Source organism: Rhipicephalus sanguineus, chromosome 2 (genome assembly GCF_013339695.2).
Source record: "Rhipicephalus sanguineus isolate Rsan-2018 chromosome 2, BIME_Rsan_1.4, whole genome shotgun sequence".
Lineage (NCBI taxonomy): Eukaryota > Metazoa > Arthropoda > Arachnida > Ixodida > Ixodidae > Rhipicephalus > Rhipicephalus sanguineus.
In genome coordinates this window covers 172,226,367-172,244,285 of record NC_051177.1, presented here as the reverse complement: position 1 = coordinate 172,244,285, position 17,919 = coordinate 172,226,367, and the positions used below count along the sequence as shown (strand labels likewise).

Genomic DNA, 17,919 nt, shown 5'->3' with positions numbered 1-17,919 from the left:
GGATTCTGGTACAACGGACATTCGGATATAATTGACTGAAATGTCAGGCCAGCAAGGTGGTCAGCACTCCTTTAGAGCGGACTTTTCCACCACGGACATCTGAAACTCAATAACTTTTCACTTCAAACATTGCTTAGCATACTTTCGGGACAGGAGCAGCGCGCTGCGGATATCGATGTACCGATTTAAGAAAGAAGGCCGCCGATCTCTGGTCTGTCAATGATCAGCTATGCCTAGCTGTAGCGACAAAAAAATCGGCACGCAGCGTGCTTGGTGTTGCGTTTTGGGACGCTGACACAAAAATTGCGAGCCGCTGCCACCGCTTCTCCGAGCGGTCGCTGCGCGGCGAGCTTGGCCGGGGAGTCCGCTGCCGATGCGCAAAATGCCCATCCAAGGTTCTGAGGAGCCAACGCAGCGGGCGACGCGATTCGTTGCTTGCGGCGAAGGACATTAATTGCGGCTTCTTCGCTTTCGCGTGTCCGCTAGCGCGATGTTCTTGCCCGCAAAGTTCGCATTTGTCTCGTACATCGGCATAGTGAAGAGAGTTAGGCCTAGCCACGACATCGATCAGAAAGCTCGGTTGCGATGTGCGTGGCAGCAGTGCCCGATGTTTCAAAGTACGTCATACTCGATTGCGAGTACAAAGAGTTGTCCCACGGTGGCGTTCGTCATAAGCTTCGAAGTGCTGATAAGAAGAACCTCGATAATCGGGTCCAACGAGTCAACGCTATTAGTCGCACGTCTGCGATGTTCGTGACGAGTGCGGCGCGCTATCGTAATCTGATTGAGCTTCCGCTTGCAGCTGCCCAACTAAAGCTTTCTAAATTATCGTCGACCCGTGAACACAGAACGAGTGCGAATGCGTCACTAAATAGCGCAATTTTCGACAGCCACGACCTCGCGACGCACAAGCAGCATACGACGATCCCGAAGCGAGCATCGCGGCAGAAGCAGCCAAAACATGTGCTTTTTGTACGCTTGTTACTGAATGGAGGAGCCAGCTGAAACGGAGAGCTTGAACACGGAGAAATGCTCTTTACGAGGAGCCCAAAATGGTGGCGCCCGGTTGCACCATTGCTGAGCTATAATTTTGAAAAACGCTTTTTTTTTTTTTGCTATTTCCGCAATTTTCGCCAAGTCGGCAGACGCAAAAAAATTTTTTTGTAGCACTTCTACGTAGTTTTCATTGAGGATATTTTAAAATCAGATAGGAAATCTGCTACAGAAACTGAAAATGCCACTTTCCAAAAATCTCATTTTTTTTTTTATTTTGGTCCCCCGTTAAAAATAAGACCATGTTTGTGACTCTCTCCATGTCTGTGATTCTCTCCGGTTATAACAGACCCATTCAGTGTTTACATAAAAGTCTGTTGTAACAGTACTTGGATTTTACATACTCCCTTTACAACAGACCAAAATCCTCTTCACTATGAAGGTCTGTTGTAATGAGGTTATTACTGTTATAATTTGTACTCGGGACTCTTGACGTCATCGAGCTCATTTGAAAATGTCCCTCTGGTGTTTCTTGGTTACTGGAGCACTGCTGTTGATAATGTTGACGTTTTAGACGTTCTCAAACGTTGACCTTTCACTGTGGCAAATTTTTATTCGCCTTTAGTGTCCCCTTAAGGAAAGCCGCTGCTGCGGTAGTTTCATTAAAGCAAAGCACTTACCTCAGGGCCCTTGCGCCTCAAGGGTGTTCACGAGGCACTCGTGCTGCTACCCCCAGAGTCTTACATTTCAGTATCACGAGCGCTAGTCATTCATCTTCATCGCACACATTTTGTGTCACACTCATGATTTTAGTAACTAGAGTAAAAGCTCGTTAATTCAGATTTCACGGGACAGGAAAAAATGTCTGAATTAACGGAATGCCGAATTAACGAATGAACAGGAAAAACAACATTGAAATCAAGTTCGAAAAGCATACCTTTATTTGCTGAAGTATTTTGTAATGGTTGTCTGCGTTTCCGCGCAGATTCCGGCTGACATTGCAATTTTTCTTAAAGGGCCCATAAACAGGCTGCGTCTTTTTTTTTTACACCCTCCAAACAAGCTCGCTAATTCGTATAGTAGACCGCGGCGATCACATTTTCCGAATATTACAGTGCTGCACGCGGCACACACCCTTCATTTCGAAAAACAATTCCCGCGCTTCTTTCCTATGCCTGACCAATCCTCCTGAAACGCGCAGTGACGCAAACTCGGCAATCGGCGAGATTACGTAGCACTGAGCTCGTCAATTGGTCAAAGCCAGGTCTCAAGAAACAGTAGCCGAGTTAACGTCAGTTCCTGTTCCCACCCACCACTACGAAACTGCACCTTGTTTCTTTGCCCTGCGGTGATGCAGTTTCGGCCACGCAGTAACGCAGTTGTCATGCGTATGTTCCCCGCACTGCATGGCACCTGCACGCAGTTTGCCTTCGACATGAGCAACATGTGGAGGCAGCGTTGTTCAGTTGTCGGCTGCAAATCGAGCGGAGAAAGGGGGAATGTCCGATAGCTCGGACGGGTCGCCCTTGCGGCAAGCGGGGTTCTCAACTCTTTTCTCTCGCGCCCCTTCGTCGTCTTGGAAAGCAAGCACGCATTCCTGCTGCATTGTGAACTGTCACAAAGGTTAAAAAATATCGAAAAGCCGTAAACTGCCCGTCAAGTTGCGAAGCACGTGCGACAATGTAAACAATAAACAACCAGGAGGTGCAGCAAGTGGAAGTACGTTGTGACTGATCCCGCTCGCCGATGACGTCAATTGCTGACGTCGTGTCACGTTGCCGAAGTGGGCGGAGTCACGACGTTGGGCTACACCTTCCCCTCCCTGTGGCGGAGAAGGGTGGCGAGGCCGTGCGAAAATTTGAAGCCAGCTGAAACGGATGTTCTAACTCCTCTAACTTCCTTATTATAGCACGTATTCGCAAAATTATTGCACCAGCATGTTCACATAGCAAAAGTGCGCATACTTCCCCTCATTACAATTTTTGGACCTCAGGGTTGTTTACTGGCCCTTTAACTCTTACAAATGGCCAACAGCACACAAACTGTCGGAAGTGCTCAGGCAAACATCCTCTAATATCAAAAGCGCCTCCGAGACTTCCCGTGAGGTGCGATGAGGTCGTGGCTGCATCTCCTCGCATGACCCTTTGTCAGAATCGTGGTCTTCCTGGGCGCCCGTGACATCATTAATAATTTCTTGATCAGTTAGGAGACCAGTTGTGGCGACACAATCATCAATCGCGATGCAGTCCTGAAGAGTCGCATCTGTGGGTCATAACGGGCTGTCGCGATTCGCCATTCTTCAGAGCTTCCAAAATTTCCACTTTAGTCGCCAAGTTCTCCGCTTTGTATTTCTGCCGCTTTTCCAGCGTTGCCATCACTGTAGCGCACGATGGTGGTGACATGCAAGCATGGTCACAACGGAAAAAAAGAGAACTCCACAAGAAGAGACGGTGCTGACACAGCACAAGGGAAAATGGCACCAGAGGTTCAGTGGAGCGAAGAAAGAAGACGCCGACGTTCGGTGACGCTGCGATCGCCCCCACTAGTTGATGACGATGGCGATGCCACTCAGGTTTCGGTTTCACTCCAGTGGTGCCAGCGCTGCTTTACCACACTTTTGTGTAGCGGCAGCCATCAGCATTTGTCCGAATTAAGCAGTGCGCAGCCGAATGCTGACGAATTAACGAAGGTTTGGTCCCATAAATTAACATGCACTTTGGTCGGGACCAATAGAGCCGTCGGAATTAACGGGTGTCGAATTAACGAGCTTTTACTGTATATATCTTTGCACGCTTTCAGTGCGATGAATTTGAAGCCCTTATACCACCACTTAGTAACATCATCATTGATCACATACTATACAGTAGAATCTCGATGATACGATTGCATTTGATCCGAATTTTATGATGATAGGAATTTTAAGGTTGTTTCATATGGACTACGTTCGAAATGCGCTGTGATTCGGAGTTATATGAACACCTTCCCCAGCCATCTCGGATGATACGAACGCGCGAATGACTGCTGCACACAAGCGGCATGACGCGGCTGGTCTCAAAGTGGGAGAGTGGCCACAGCGGCTGCCGGCGGTTTTCTTACACCCCACTTTCCTTCACCTCTTGCGCTGCCCTAGCAGCGCAAAGAAGCGTCAAATTCTCTTCTCACCTCTTCCCCGTGGGCAGCAAACCCATCCACGGCTGCGCTGCGCCCCACCGACGAGGAAGTGAAAACCTCTCGAGCTCGGAAAACGAAGCTGCGAGGAGGAGAGTGGTGACAACGCATGCGCGGCCTTCCATTCTGTGTTTCTAATTTCCAAAGAACCACCTTCTCTTGGCCACCGGCCCTCCTCTTCTCATTGATTTCCCTTTACCTCCACCACCTCCACGTCTCTTTTCGCATCGCGAAACGCCACGAACCAGGCCAGGTCACGTGCCTGACAACGCTAGTACGTCAGCCCTTTCCTGGCAGCTCATTGGCATATTGTAGTGGTTTCTTTTTTTTTTACGCTACGCCGCGCGCTTTCACGTGATGTGCACAAAGACTCCAGTTTTGCTGTTGCAACTGCTGTATGCATTTTGTGTTTTGAGAGTTGCTGGACTGCCTAAATGTGCCACGCACCGGAAGATCAAAGCGTTCGTTGACGTCTAAGAAGTGAAAGGCCCTTTCTTCTAAGGAGAATATTGAAATTCTCAAGAAGGTCAATGAAAACTCCAGGAAAAAACGCACTGACTTGGCAAAAGAGTTCAACATAGCGCCGTCAATGCTCTGCATCATTGTTGGGCAGCGAGACGTCGTCTTGAAGAATGCCCAGCTCTTTGGTGCTAATGTCAAGCAGGCAAAGATGGCTACACACTTAAAGCTGGAAGAGGTGCTCCTGATGTGGTTTCATGAAGCGACAGCAGCCGGCATCAGTGTGGACGGCAAAGTGCTATGCAGAAAGGCAGACAACATAGCGCTTTCCCGTGGTATCGACGATTTCCAAGCTTCCGGCTGAGGGCTGCACCATTTTAAGGAAAGGCACGGACTAGTGTATAGAGTTGTCAGCGGTGAAGCAAAGAAAGTGGGCGAGTCTCAGGTCAACGACTGGCTGAAAACGCTGCCCGCGCTGATTTTGGACTACGGCACTGTGTGACGTGTTTAATGCTGATGAGGCGGGACTCTTTTTCAACTTGCAGCCGGAGAGGAGCTTGTGTGTGAAAGGCCAGGCTTGCAAGGGTGGCCAAGAAAGTAAGGAACGCGTCACAGTGCTTTCTTGCGCAAATCCCGACTGCTCCGAGAAAATTCTGCCTACCGTCATAGGTAAGTCAAAAAAGCCGAGGTGCTTCCGATCGGCAGGACGTTTGCCTTGTACAAAGGAAACAAGAAAGTATGGATGTCTGGAGATTTTGTCCGCTAGTTTCTTACGACTTTAGACAGATAATGGCAGCAAACAACAAAAAAATTTTGGTTTTCATCGACCAGTGTTCGGACCACCCGAAAAACTGCAACTTCAAAAATGACGCCGTAAGGTTCCTGCCCGCAAACACTACGAGCTGTCTACAGCCGCGAGACACAGGGATAATTCAAAATGTAAAGGATCATTTTAAAGGATTGCTTGTACGGAGTCTCCTGGTGAAAATTGAGCGCAAGGATGAAGACCTGCGAATTAGTCTGCTTGATGCGTTATAGTATTTCCTGGCCATGTCCTGGGACAGTGTGACCCAGGACATGACCCGTGAACTATTTTGGAAAGTGTGAATTTTTCACGGGACAGGTTGCGGCTTGGACGGAAGAACCAAGAGCCTGACGTCAGTTTGTGAATTGAGGGCTCGGAGAACATTGCAACTCGAGCTTTGGCTCGAGACTTTGTCACCGTGGATGACGACGTCGTGACATGTGGGCTGATATCTTTCGAACACTTGGTCGACAAGGCAAAGGAGACCAAGCCCGACAGTGATGGTGAAGACGCCGACGTGTGTGACCTCCTGCACCGCACCATAAGCGCCGGCAGTGTGAGCGAGGAAACCGTGGAACAGTTTTATTCCTTTCAAGCAGCTTTCTTGAGAGACAGTGAAGGCAGAAAAGTTCAAAAGAACATCATGGACTTTTTCAGCAAGAAGTGTTGACCCCAATAAAGTTCTTGTTCATCTTCAGGATCAGCTTTAACTTTTTTTGGCTCATACGAATTCGGGATGATATGAATATTTTGCATGCTGCCCACGAATTCGTATCATTGAGATTCTGCTGTATCATGACCTGGCGCTCTTTGGCCACCACTCACTCTTACGCCATAAAACACCGTATATCATCATCATTATCAGATGTGGCTTCTCAAAGAGGTTTTGTATCAATCTATGGGGTATTGACCTCGAGGCCCACCACTGGAAACGCCGGCGCCACCGTCGGCGTGACGTGCTTGGCAGGATCACGTGGTCTCAGCGGCCGTGTCGGCTGCTTGTGGCGCACTGCCGCGTGCTTTGAAAACGAGTTTCAAGTCCCACATGCGCTGCGGTCTGTTCAAATTCGGAAGTTTTCTCTCATTTTCTACTCAATTGAAACCATTGTAATAGAGTGGCTGCCTCCGAAGGCGACGAACATCGGGCTCTACCGCTCAGTGCCGCAGTGCCGCGCTTACGCAAAGGAGCCCAGTGTCATCCTGCACCGGTAACCGCGGGAAAAGAAACAGCGTGAAGCATGGGTTGTAAAGCTAAGAACCGGCAAGTAGCCATCCGCTACGAGTCTTGTGTGCAACAAGCAGTTCCGCGACGAAGACTTTTATTACTGCGTCAGGTCAGCGATGTTCGGTGAGTAGCAGACAGCGCGCACTGAGATGATGGCTCGCGCGCGCTTCCCGCCGGCAAATGATGCTTATCCGCCACAGGATCGTAAAAGCGACACCTTTTACCATGTGCGATGCCATCTCGGAACCTTCCAATGCGACCTCTTGATCGTCGGCCCTGTGCTCAGCGTCCACAAAATAGGCTGCAGATGCGCAAGTCATTGTTTAGATACGTTGAATTAAAAAAAAAACACACAGGGTCCCTTATGCATTCGTTAAAGATGACTAGAAGGCGAAAGCCATCTTCTCCTTGTCAGTCGATGTACCGATTCTCCCGCACCCCCCTCCAAAAGCGTTCTGCACCTAACGCGATTTTGCACGGCCTCCGTGACCGATCACGGAGGCATTGCAGAGCGACCATGACGTGTGAATACGTCATCATGTGACGTCATAATGACGCTACATATTTTGGCGATCTGTGACGTCATGATGACGTCATATGGTTACACCATCACGTGACGATTATTTTTTGCATCACTCGTGTTGACGCCGCCGACGGGCAACCTTCCCATTTGATGAGGCATGCATTGCTTCATAAGCTACATAAATTTTGCATTGCCTCCGTGATCGGCCCACCGGCCAACCCCATGTATTTTCTTGAGGCCTCATTTATTTACGTGGGAAAGATGCCACCCTGTTGGCGTTAGACACAACACTGCTGCCAAAATTGCTGGGGTACACGCTAAATAATTACTATCCTGTTTTGCGGCTGCTGGTTGCTGCAATACCTTCTATTTTATTCACCGCCATTTCAAGCTCATGTGGGTCCTAGTTCACAGCCGCCGTTTGCAGAACAAGTCCGGCAAACGTTACTGTATTTTCTTTCTTTTCCTAGGCGTCGCATGCTACTACATGCTCGGTCTCGTAGACTGGTTCTCCTTCCACCAGCAATCTCGAAGTGGTAAAGATTCGGTCTATTAATTTGTTGATGGCAGAGAGCGGCAAGTTCACTGGAATGCAAATGGAACGATAATTAAGGAGCATTAAAAAAAAGACGTCGCATTTGCTCACGTTTTGTGTGAGCACCAAACGAAACGAATGCGCTGAATAAAGAAACAGAAGCAGCGGCATTTGCCCGCTGAGAAGACCAATCAATACGCAGTGCGAGACAACTTGTCAAATGACATTGAAACGTACCCGAATTTAGACCGAAAAAAAAAAAACACTGAATCGTCGGGACGGCAGATCACAAAGTTGCCATGCGCACCGAAGCCGCAGTTAAAAGGAAATTGTTTTTGAACTGCTCTGATAGCGTCCGTGCAACAGTAGTTGTTTGTTTACTCACAAATTCTTATATTTTGCGGCCTAAAGTTCACAGCGCGGTGCCAAAACGGGCTCGTAGCAAAAGCGAAACCATCAGTACGAACATACATGCAGACGCTCATACATGCAGAGGCACCGTCAGTCGTCGCGAACCCGTGCGATCGCTGGCTTGAGGCTTCTTTCTGTTATGCTCCATTTGGTTATACAGGCAGTCTACTCTAACGAGATATTTCACATAGTTTGCACTCAGCGAGTGACTACCTTTCACGCAAGAAGCCGGTTCAGGGGTCTCCAACGCGGTGACAGCGTGAAGCGGGTGCTCGGTTTTCTGCAAAGAGACAGCGACTGTAGACTATCTTGTGCTTTCAGTTCGTCGAAAATGATTATTTTGACAGTAAAGAACACAGTTCATTTCGAAAGTACTTACAGAAATGCCCTGGAGGGCTTCCGCGAGGTGCTTTTGTAGAGCGCCGACAGCAAAACCTATGGGGAGCGCGCCGGCGGTATCCTGCCTAGCACGCAATCGAGGTGCTTCCGATAGAGGGCGACTCCGTAACTCCTCGAGGCCAATACACAGTAGTATATGGGTTTTGTACTGACAGTCTGAGTTTTAACAGCAAAGCTGTTATAGCCAGCCTTAAAATGTCTACGGTCACCAGAAGACTGTCGTCATCAATGGGTATGTGCCACAGAAGTTAGGCAAATCCCACTAGTACTCACCAGTGGTCCACTAAAAATGAAGAAGGCAACAGTTAGGCCAAGAAATGGCTGCAAAGTGACGGCGGCGAGCCATAAGACGATAAAAAGGCAGAAAAACATAGAGAAAGAAAGCAATAGAAAGAAAGAGAAAATAGAGAGAGAAGTAAAGGGAGTAAAGACATAACAAGATAGAAAGACATAGAGATATAAAAAACAGAGAGCAAGACAGAAAGAGAAATAAAGAGAAACGAAGGGAGAGAGAAAGAAGCAGAGAGGGACGTAAAGAAAAGGAAGAAAGAGGATAAAAATAGAAAGAGCGAGAGGAAGAAACGAAGAAATAGAAAGAGTAAAAAAAAAATACATTAAAGAAGCCGAAAGAAGAAAAAAAGAAAAATATAGAGAAACAAGGAAGGCCTCCCAGTTGTGCTCTTCCTTCAGACTTGGCACCGCTGCTATTAGATGCGAAGTATCTTAAGGTCGAGCTCAATCCGGTGGTGGTGGTGGTGGTGGTGTGCGGCGTGACCACCCTCACTGCGCATGCGCATACCCTCACCACATACCTCCTCTCCACTCCGCCTCACCATTCCCCTTCCCCTCTACACCTCTCCCCCTTCCCCTCTCCACTTCCCCTCTCCCCTCACCCTCTCCCATCCCCCTTTCTACTCTTCCTCTGAAACACGCGCTAGACATGCCGAAATTCTCTCCTGCACAACGCCGCGATGAGCTCGAGCGCATGCGCGTCCCCTCCCCTTCTCTCTCCTCTTCTACGCTGCCCCCCTCTCGCCCACCTGTCGACCGCGTTCCCCGGGAGCCCTGTGAGAATTAACAGCCAGGCTAGATGGAAGACACGACGCGCGTAGCGTGCCTCTTCGCGTTCCACGACACGAGGTCGATAGCATGCCCAACGAACTCCAGCGGAACGCGATCATGCAAGTGCTCCGGCTTCGCAACGCCTCATGGTCCCCTTTAGCGGGAGATGGTGTAATTTCTGTTATTGAAGCTCCAATAATTTTTTTACCCGGCCCTGCCACTGGGGCTGGAAAGCAAAGCCGTGATGAATATTGAGAAGAATTATGATGGGGTCCTTGGCATATCTCAGTTTTAAGCAAGAAATATTGTGTACCAGTGCATTAATAGCATTAACTGGAACATCACTGCATTTCATTACTCGTCAGCTTCAATACTACTCAGACATAAGCTTTAGGCTCATTTATTTTAGTTTAAACTAGTTTGTTAATTACGTAGCCAACACTCCTCTGCAGTTTGGTTTTGCAAGTATGTATTGTCTACCCAGGCCTACAAGCAGACTGTATTGCTACAGTACTACAGTAGAATTTCTATAGTTCGAAATCTCGTTATTTGGCATATTATTGGGACTGCAGTGCTGGTCATGGCAAAGTTCTGTGTAATTGAATAGATTAAAGCTCCAACAAACTCAAGCCCAAAAACTCCAGTGGCTATCTGGAACAAAATTTATATGCCTTCTGGTTGCCTTTTAGAAAAGAAAAATGGCATAATTTCTGCACCAGTGTATATACAGAACTTTGAGATAATGCGGCCACCTACAGTAGGAACCATGGGAAGAAGGCGCACATGTAGCTTACCAGCGATCTCCGCTGGTCTGACTTTTGTACCCGCTGCGGATTTACTGCAACATAACTGGCTACCTATGTGCCCAGGTGCTATGGCCATTGATGCACAGAGCACGCTCTCATGGCAGGGCTGACTCGTGCTTTTCCTCCCCAGCCTCATTCTTTACCATTGCTCCAACATGCACGCACGCCTTCCAAGGTTCTTTTCTCCTTTGTTCCATTTGCTGCTCTTCACTCACACGCGGTTTGGAGAGCTCTGTGGCAGCCATGACGAGACGGTGTCACTTTCGTCACACGGTCGATAGAGGAGGTCACAGGTGCTGCTAGGCACATTGGTTGAAACCTCCTCTTCAATGCTTTTATTCCTCCCCTGCTTCCCCTGTGAGCTGTATCCCCTTGTGGGCTGCATTAAGGTTGGTTGGTTGGTTGAAAAACTTTATTTCTGCATTAAGGTGGCTCCACTTTTTCTTTCCCCGACAATAACCACTTTGCCTTGGCATAGAAAAGATGCATGAACTTTTCCCTCTTCTCCACTCCTGCTCACATGCCATATTTGCTCAAATTTAAGCCGACCCCAACTCTAGGCTGACCGCCTGAAGTCCGAAGCCAGAAAAAAAAAATTTTAAAGAAAGCTTACCTCGAACGTAGGCCGCGCCGGAAAAAAAAAATACACAACATGAGCACAACTCAAACAGCACTCACAATTGAACCCAGATATATATACCAAGCTGCAAAGAGGATCGCGAACTAGTTTGATAAGACGGCAGAGCAGAAGGCTGATCCAGCTTTCTCTGGTGTTTGTGTGTATCTATTTATAAGTCAATCTCTACTGAATGAAAACTGACGCCGTTCGTCCCAAGCGACTTGTGCGAAGCATGTCACCTACTATACGCTCACACTAACACTGCACTGGGACTCTTCCGTGTGCACATTTATTGTGTGAGTGTCTGTGCCGTGACATCTGCTTGTGAGTGTTGCGTGCATCATATTGGGCCAACACGCCGATGGCTGTGCTTTAGCTGTTCTGCAGTGGCAGAGTGCGTTTGGGTTGTTGCCTAGTAGAAGCTTGCTGAGTATTAACAACAGCACTCTGCCACACGCGCTGCCGAACAGATAGTTTTAAGATGCTTAGTGCCATAGGATTGTCGGCGATCAGTCGCTCTCGCACATTTGTTGGTGGCTGTTTCCAGCCATCGCCACACGAACTGAAGTCGTAATGATTAGCCAGCCGGCATCACCAAATGAAAATGCAAAATGTGTTCTGCGGTGCAGCACAGCACTGGCCACACCTCAAGTTACAGGGTGCACCTTGAGCCGGCAGGCATCTGAGCCACGACAGCATCAGTAATCCATGATTATTATGCTGGTGGAAGCGATAACCGGCATCACTCTGCTCCCCCCCCCCCTTTTTAATCCTCGAATATAAGCTGACTCTAGAGTTTGGTATACGAGTACTATTTGAAAAGAAACTATCGGCCTAGATTCAAGTAAATACAGCACTCGCCTCTAATCGACAACCCCCCAACGCCCTCTAAAAAAGAAAGTCCATCTGTGTCAACCCACCGCACTGTGAATTAAAACATAGTTGCGCTGAATTCCTGAAGTCTCCATAGAGCTTAATGCATTCACTGACCGCTTAAAACCATAGTGGCTCAACCTGTGCCTAATGGTTAGTGCTTACCACAGCTACTTTTTTTTATATAAGCATCAACTGCCGTTATCAACTTGTGGCTAGATTGCCACCACAATGTGCTGCAGTAGTTCTGCGCTTTTTGAGTAAGTTTAAGGACCGTTTGACTGAAGATTAAGACTTCGGCGCAAGTGAAGCATTGCATTTACGGATAAGCATGAAGGCATGTAGTGGTCACGAACAAAAGCACTCGTATGGCTCATGCGGTGTAGCACTCTTGGCACTGTTGGGAACGTGCTGCACACTTTTAATAGGGCACAACCCAAAGCCCTGTGCCAGGGTTCGCTGCCACCTGCTTGTGCAGATCTGCTGTACATTATGAAGATGCATGCAGTGTGTGTGTCACTTGCAGAAACTGCAGGAGCTAACTGTTGCCTTGTTGACCTAACAAAATGCTCACTACAGCCATGAACAGTCAGGAGCCGATCACGTACAGACACTCTTACAGCAAAAGCACATGTGCAGTACGGCAAGCACCACTGCAGCTCAGTAGGCAACACGCTGCACATGGCTACCTAGCTGGCACCATATGGCTTTAGATGCCACATTTCAGGTGAAGCAGCACTGGTTTTTGTTCTGTAGCAGATAGTGGTACAGGTGCATACATACATAGCCATACAGATTGATTCGCCACTCTTCTTTCATGGCAGCCACTGTGTGTGTTGCCTGTCATAGTTTCGAAACACTCCTTGGAGTTGATCCCGTGCAATACCGCACAGTCATGCAAGGCAGCCAAGTTTTTCTGCACTTTGATACTAGGAAACAAAAAGCTTTGTGGTAGGTACTTTAGACAACAATACTGTGGCATCGCATATTTTATTTATTTTTTTATTTATTTTTCTTTGGGGGGGGGGGGAATGGTAGCGGCAGCACCAGTTAGGAGATGTGATTAATTTGCACTTGGTGGTTATTGCACACTGCTGTTTAGTGTGTTGTTTTGCAATGTTCCCAGCAGGTACATATTAAGAAGGTTTTACTGACATAGTCAATTTATCTTTTCTAACTACCTTTACTCTAATGAGGAAAAAGATCGTGGAAAGCAGATAGGACTGCACTAGCACTCCGTTTTATATGTTTTCTTCTTTTCCTGTAAGCTTTTTCTGCACCAGACTATGTCGTAGCAAAAACAACACCACAACTTTTTTCCTTCGTTTTATCGTAACGCTGTAGAAATCTAGTGGTTTAGAAAGCAACAAATGTTTTTCTTTGATGAAACCTTGGACCGGTTGTTTTCGTTTCTGCAAGGTGGGTCTTGTGGAGAGACGGAAGACGAGCGTTGCCTGTTCAGCGTGCGATGGGAGAGCCCTGCCCCCGGTGGCTGTGCTAACGAAAAGGCAGCCAGCTGTGGCCTTCGTGCACTCGTGCGAGGCCTGTGCCTGAGATTGAGCGCCGAGGCACTAGCCGGCCTTGCCCAGTTGGCGCAGGTGGAGCCTCCGCCACAGCGGGCAATACCGGTGCGCCTTCTGGTTCATGGACTCAGCGTCACTCTGCTGGTGAGGACGTGCACCATACATCATGGTTCACCTCTCTAAGTCGTGTATAGCATTAGAAGGCATTGGCACTTCTTTCTCTAAGGTGCCTTGCATCAATGGGCGTGCAGTCTAGACTGACATCTTGAGCGAGACAGCTGGTGACTCCACTGTGCGGCTCATGAGTGGGACTGTTTCTTTAGTCGCAGGGAAAATCGGTGGTCGCGCTTCTGTCATCTGGTTGGGGCCTTTCCTGCCTTCCTAAATTGTATCCAACTATAGTGAGTCGTTGACAAACTTCGAGGGATATATATAGAAGTTATAAAAACTCTTACCACATGCTTCTCATGCGTGAAATGGTCGCACTTAATAACTGCAAAGGTTGGAGGGAGTGACTTGAATAAATGTAGAAGTTTAATAACAAGCTGAAGTCAGTCTCAAAGCGTCATGTCTAGCATTGCTGAAACTATCGCCACGTCATTATATGGAGGAAGATTTGGTGACATCATATAGTTATGAGTCTAGGTACAAAACTACAGTCAAACCCCGCTACAACGAAATTGACGGTGCTCGGAAAAATGTTCGTTGAAGCGAACATTTCGTTGTAGTGAAATCGAAAAAAATATGGCTGACCTGAGCAAGTAGAACAGTGAAACTTTTATTTCCAATTTTCAAAAAGTGTCTGCTGCTTCCTTTGCGTCCCCAGCAGCATTACGACTCGATTCTCATATATGCATAGTGACGCCACGTTGAAAAGCACGCAGAAATAACGGCTTCCGCGAACGAATCAAACAGGCACGGGTGCGCAACACGAACTGCACAGTTGCACCAATACGCTAACACTAGCTATTCGCCGACAACGGCGACATGCAGGCGTGCTATCGCGGAGCGATGACTTACGCCTTATTCTATGCTATTCTTATCCACCACTCGCGGCTGGCTGATCCCGTTGATAACGCGGACGAATTGTTGCTCCGACCACCGGTCGCACTGACCAAGCGCGAAAAGCATTGGCATTGGAAAAGGCACCATTCCGCGACTGTACCCCAGGGCTGCTCGCGTTGATAACGCGGATGTGGTGGATGTACCGTCGCTCTGACCACTAGCGAAGCGCGAAAAGCACGAAAGGTATTGGAAAGCCATCGGAAAAGTTATCGTTTCGCGATTGCACCTCACTGTTACAGTGTACTAGAAGGGGGCAGTTGAACGAACAAAGCGGCCGCACCGCATCTCGGGTGATGCTCCGACGGCCGACCGTAGCGGCGGCGCTGTAGTCACGTTGTACTAAAGCTGTGGAGAGCGTCTGCATTTGGCGCGTGCTCGTCGCAGCCTATGAAAGCGTGTAATTGCGCGTTTTGAGCGCGTTTATTGCATTACTGAGCTTTAGTCGTTGTCTCAACGCCTGCTACGCGCCATGGTGCATGAGTGAATATGCAGGCGTGCCAAAATTGCGCCGAGATATTCCCTGTTCTTGGAGCCTGCCGACCCCCCAAAGAAGGTGCCAATCGGATTTTGAGCACATGCATCTAGCTGCTCACTGATTGCTGTGCGGTTTGCAAGCAGCACTTCGAGCCGCACTACACTATAAGTGACTACGAACACTGACTACGAAGAAATAATGAACCAGTGGCGAAAGCCTACAATTCTTCTGCCGGCAGTCTCTACGATATATCCAGAGCATTGATCTCTGTATGAGCTCCAACGCGCTCGACTGTTTCATGAGTAGCCTGAGTACAAATGACTCTATCGCAACATTTATATTAGTGACTGCTGAGTTCTGCCAGTTTTGCGCAGTTTCTTTAATGCAAGGCTATCTTGTTTCAACAGCGTGCTTCTGCGGTTACGATGCATCGGTTATGCGACCTCTGAGGGCTTTAAAATACCAGGAAGGCGAGCCAGGAAGCCGAGCCGAATGGCGCGTGTTGATTGAGGCACAAACTTCATGCATCGGGGCTTATCTCAAGCATATTAAAATGCGCAGATGTAAATAGAGCCCGTCGGTTATTCTGTCTAAATTCATTACAGCCAGTTCTCCTTGTCAATGGACAGCTTGTATTGCACTTTTCCTGATCTTCTATCGATGCCATTAGAAAAACTTCTTTTTGACAACGTTTTGTATTATAATTTCATTGCTTTATCTGTAAAGTGTCAAAAGTGAAGCCAGGAGGGGGCGGCGGTGTTCTATGCTTTGCGAGTTTATGTTTTATATTATATATATATGTCATATATATTTACACGCACAAATACAGACAGTAAAGTATCCCCTCCCCACCCGGCGGCTAGCAATTAATAACAATATCCGTGCAACGCACCTGAGGACGACCGTTATTTGTACCGGTCGAGTTAACTTTGAGTTCCAATACCTTTGAGCCCTAGTAATCTCGAAGTCACATTTACAGAGGGCATTTGTAAACATATGCACCGTACACGCAGCTTCGCCAACATGCGGTAAATGTTCGGTGTGCTTTCGGCACAATATCAGCACACAGCTTTCTGAGCACAGTTAAATTCCATTAGAGCAGCTCAGTTACTCTGAATAAACTAGACGCCGAATCACCACCAGAAGAAAGCATTAAGACAGAATAAATCAGAATAAGACACGCCCTTTTTGTTTCCTCCGTCTCTTTCTTCTGGCGGTCGTTCGGCGTCTAGTTAATTGAGAGTAATTGTTCTAAATAGCCCAACAATGAGTTCTGCTCAATTACACTGAGATCGTGAATATTCATGGTCGGTGTCAGCCTGTTTTCATTTTTATATTTTGCGTACTTTCCAGCAGTCACTTTGTCTACAAGAACTGATTCGCAGTATCTCTCAAAGGCATATATGAAGCAAGCATCCATTAAAAGCTTTGAAGTTTCGTCCATCAAGGCTTACAACGACAATTCCTACGCTTAATAATGATAGACACGCAACGAAAGCCACATCAGTGCCGATTAGCCGGGTGCCGCCAACGCGCCCAGCAGTTCTAGCGGCACGTTCTAGCGCGCGGCGCCGCGCGCCTTCAGTACCAAGCGACTGCAGCGCCGCCGCTACGGTCGACGCGGAAGGCATCAGGCGGCGAGGCGCGTTCACGCCACTCGACAGTTCTAGTACACTCTATCACTGTCGACAACTGAGCTTTGGCTTCGGATTGTCTGCGACTCAGAAGCAACTCAAGCCAGTTGCGAAAGCAGGGCAGTCTGATCGCCGTCGCTATCAAGCAATGGCGGCCCCCATGCTCAGTCAACAGCGGCGGTTTCTGGTGGTTCCAACACGCGTTCAGACTTTGAATTCGTATTTTTATGTTCTAAAATGCATCAAAATGTCTAAAATTGTGTTTATTGCACAGTAAATTAAATTTTTGAGCCCGGAATGGCATCGTCAAATTTCGTTGAAGCGGAACGGCAGCAGAAAAAGTGTTCGTTGTGGCGAGCATATTTATGCATTGACTCCTATGGACTGTTGACGGGGAACCGAGAGTTTTTCGTTGTACCGGAAATTTCGTTGAAGCGGAGTTCGTTGTAGCGGAGTTCGGCTGTATTACTAATTAAAAATGTGCGGTTGATTCATCTACTGTGTCAGCTGTACTAGTACGAGTGAAATCATTCCTCTTTTTGTAGTATTAGAAAGTGGACAAAGGTCTATGAAATTTCAATCATCATTTTTCGAATGTCCAGGATGATCCTTCGTCATCTGGTTCAGTCAGTGAAGAGAACGGTGGCCTGCTGCTCAAAGTGCCCCAGTGCCTGGTGGACAGGACACCTTCAGGCGCTGTCTATATCCTGCCCACTGGATGTGGTGAGTTCTGCACACCGTAACGTTGCACGGATTTCTGTCAGAACAAGGTGGTGGTCAGCCCCGATGTGAACCGAACGCTCGTGTCTCCCTGCCACTACAGGTTCACTGACCGAGGCAGTGCAGCAGCTTCTGTGGAGGAAGGAAGAGCTCAGGCCTCGACCAGAGCCAGTGCCAGGGGCGCTCCAACCGGACCTCAGCGGACTCGTGGAAGAGAATGAGCGGCTTCGCCAGCGGCTTTCACAACTCCATGCTCTTCAAAGGGACAACCGCCTTCTACGCGAGCAGGTGCAGTCTCAACTTGGAACCTTGGGTTCAGATTGACAGAGTGTCCCATCTAGCAGAGAGGAATGCAGGCGGAGAATTTCAAGGGGTCGATTAGTGAGGGCAAATGTCTTGCAGCATTAAAACCTCATTATTATGTAGACTGCAGTGAATGTCAGTTAGGTGTGCACGAAGGGATGTATAAACTAATTGCCAATGCCAGGTTAGTGGCTACTTACTTGCTGAAAAGAACTTAGTCTACTCTTGTTCCAACTGGCCCGTGTACAACATACTTCATTATATGCCTACCTGAATCATAAGATATGCCTAACTAAAGCTTGTATAAAATTTTAGTGAACC

General features: G+C 48.0%; 1 protein-coding gene across 1 annotated transcript in view; it reads left to right on the top strand.

The window, feature by feature from the left end:
* LOC119383861 (UHRF1-binding protein 1) overlaps nt 1-17,683 on the top strand; it is a 71,415-nt gene extending 53,732 nt beyond the window's left edge. The window contains exons 16-18 of the mRNA XM_037652131.2: nt 13,298-13,545; nt 17,178-17,298; nt 17,399-17,683. Coding sequence (XP_037508059.1) covers nt 13,298-13,545; nt 17,178-17,298; nt 17,399-17,619 — 590 coding nt within the window. The 3' untranslated portion in view covers nt 17,620-17,683. The remainder of the gene's footprint in view (nt 1-13,297; nt 13,546-17,177; nt 17,299-17,398) is intronic.
* Nucleotides 17,684-17,919: the final 236 nt, after the last annotated feature.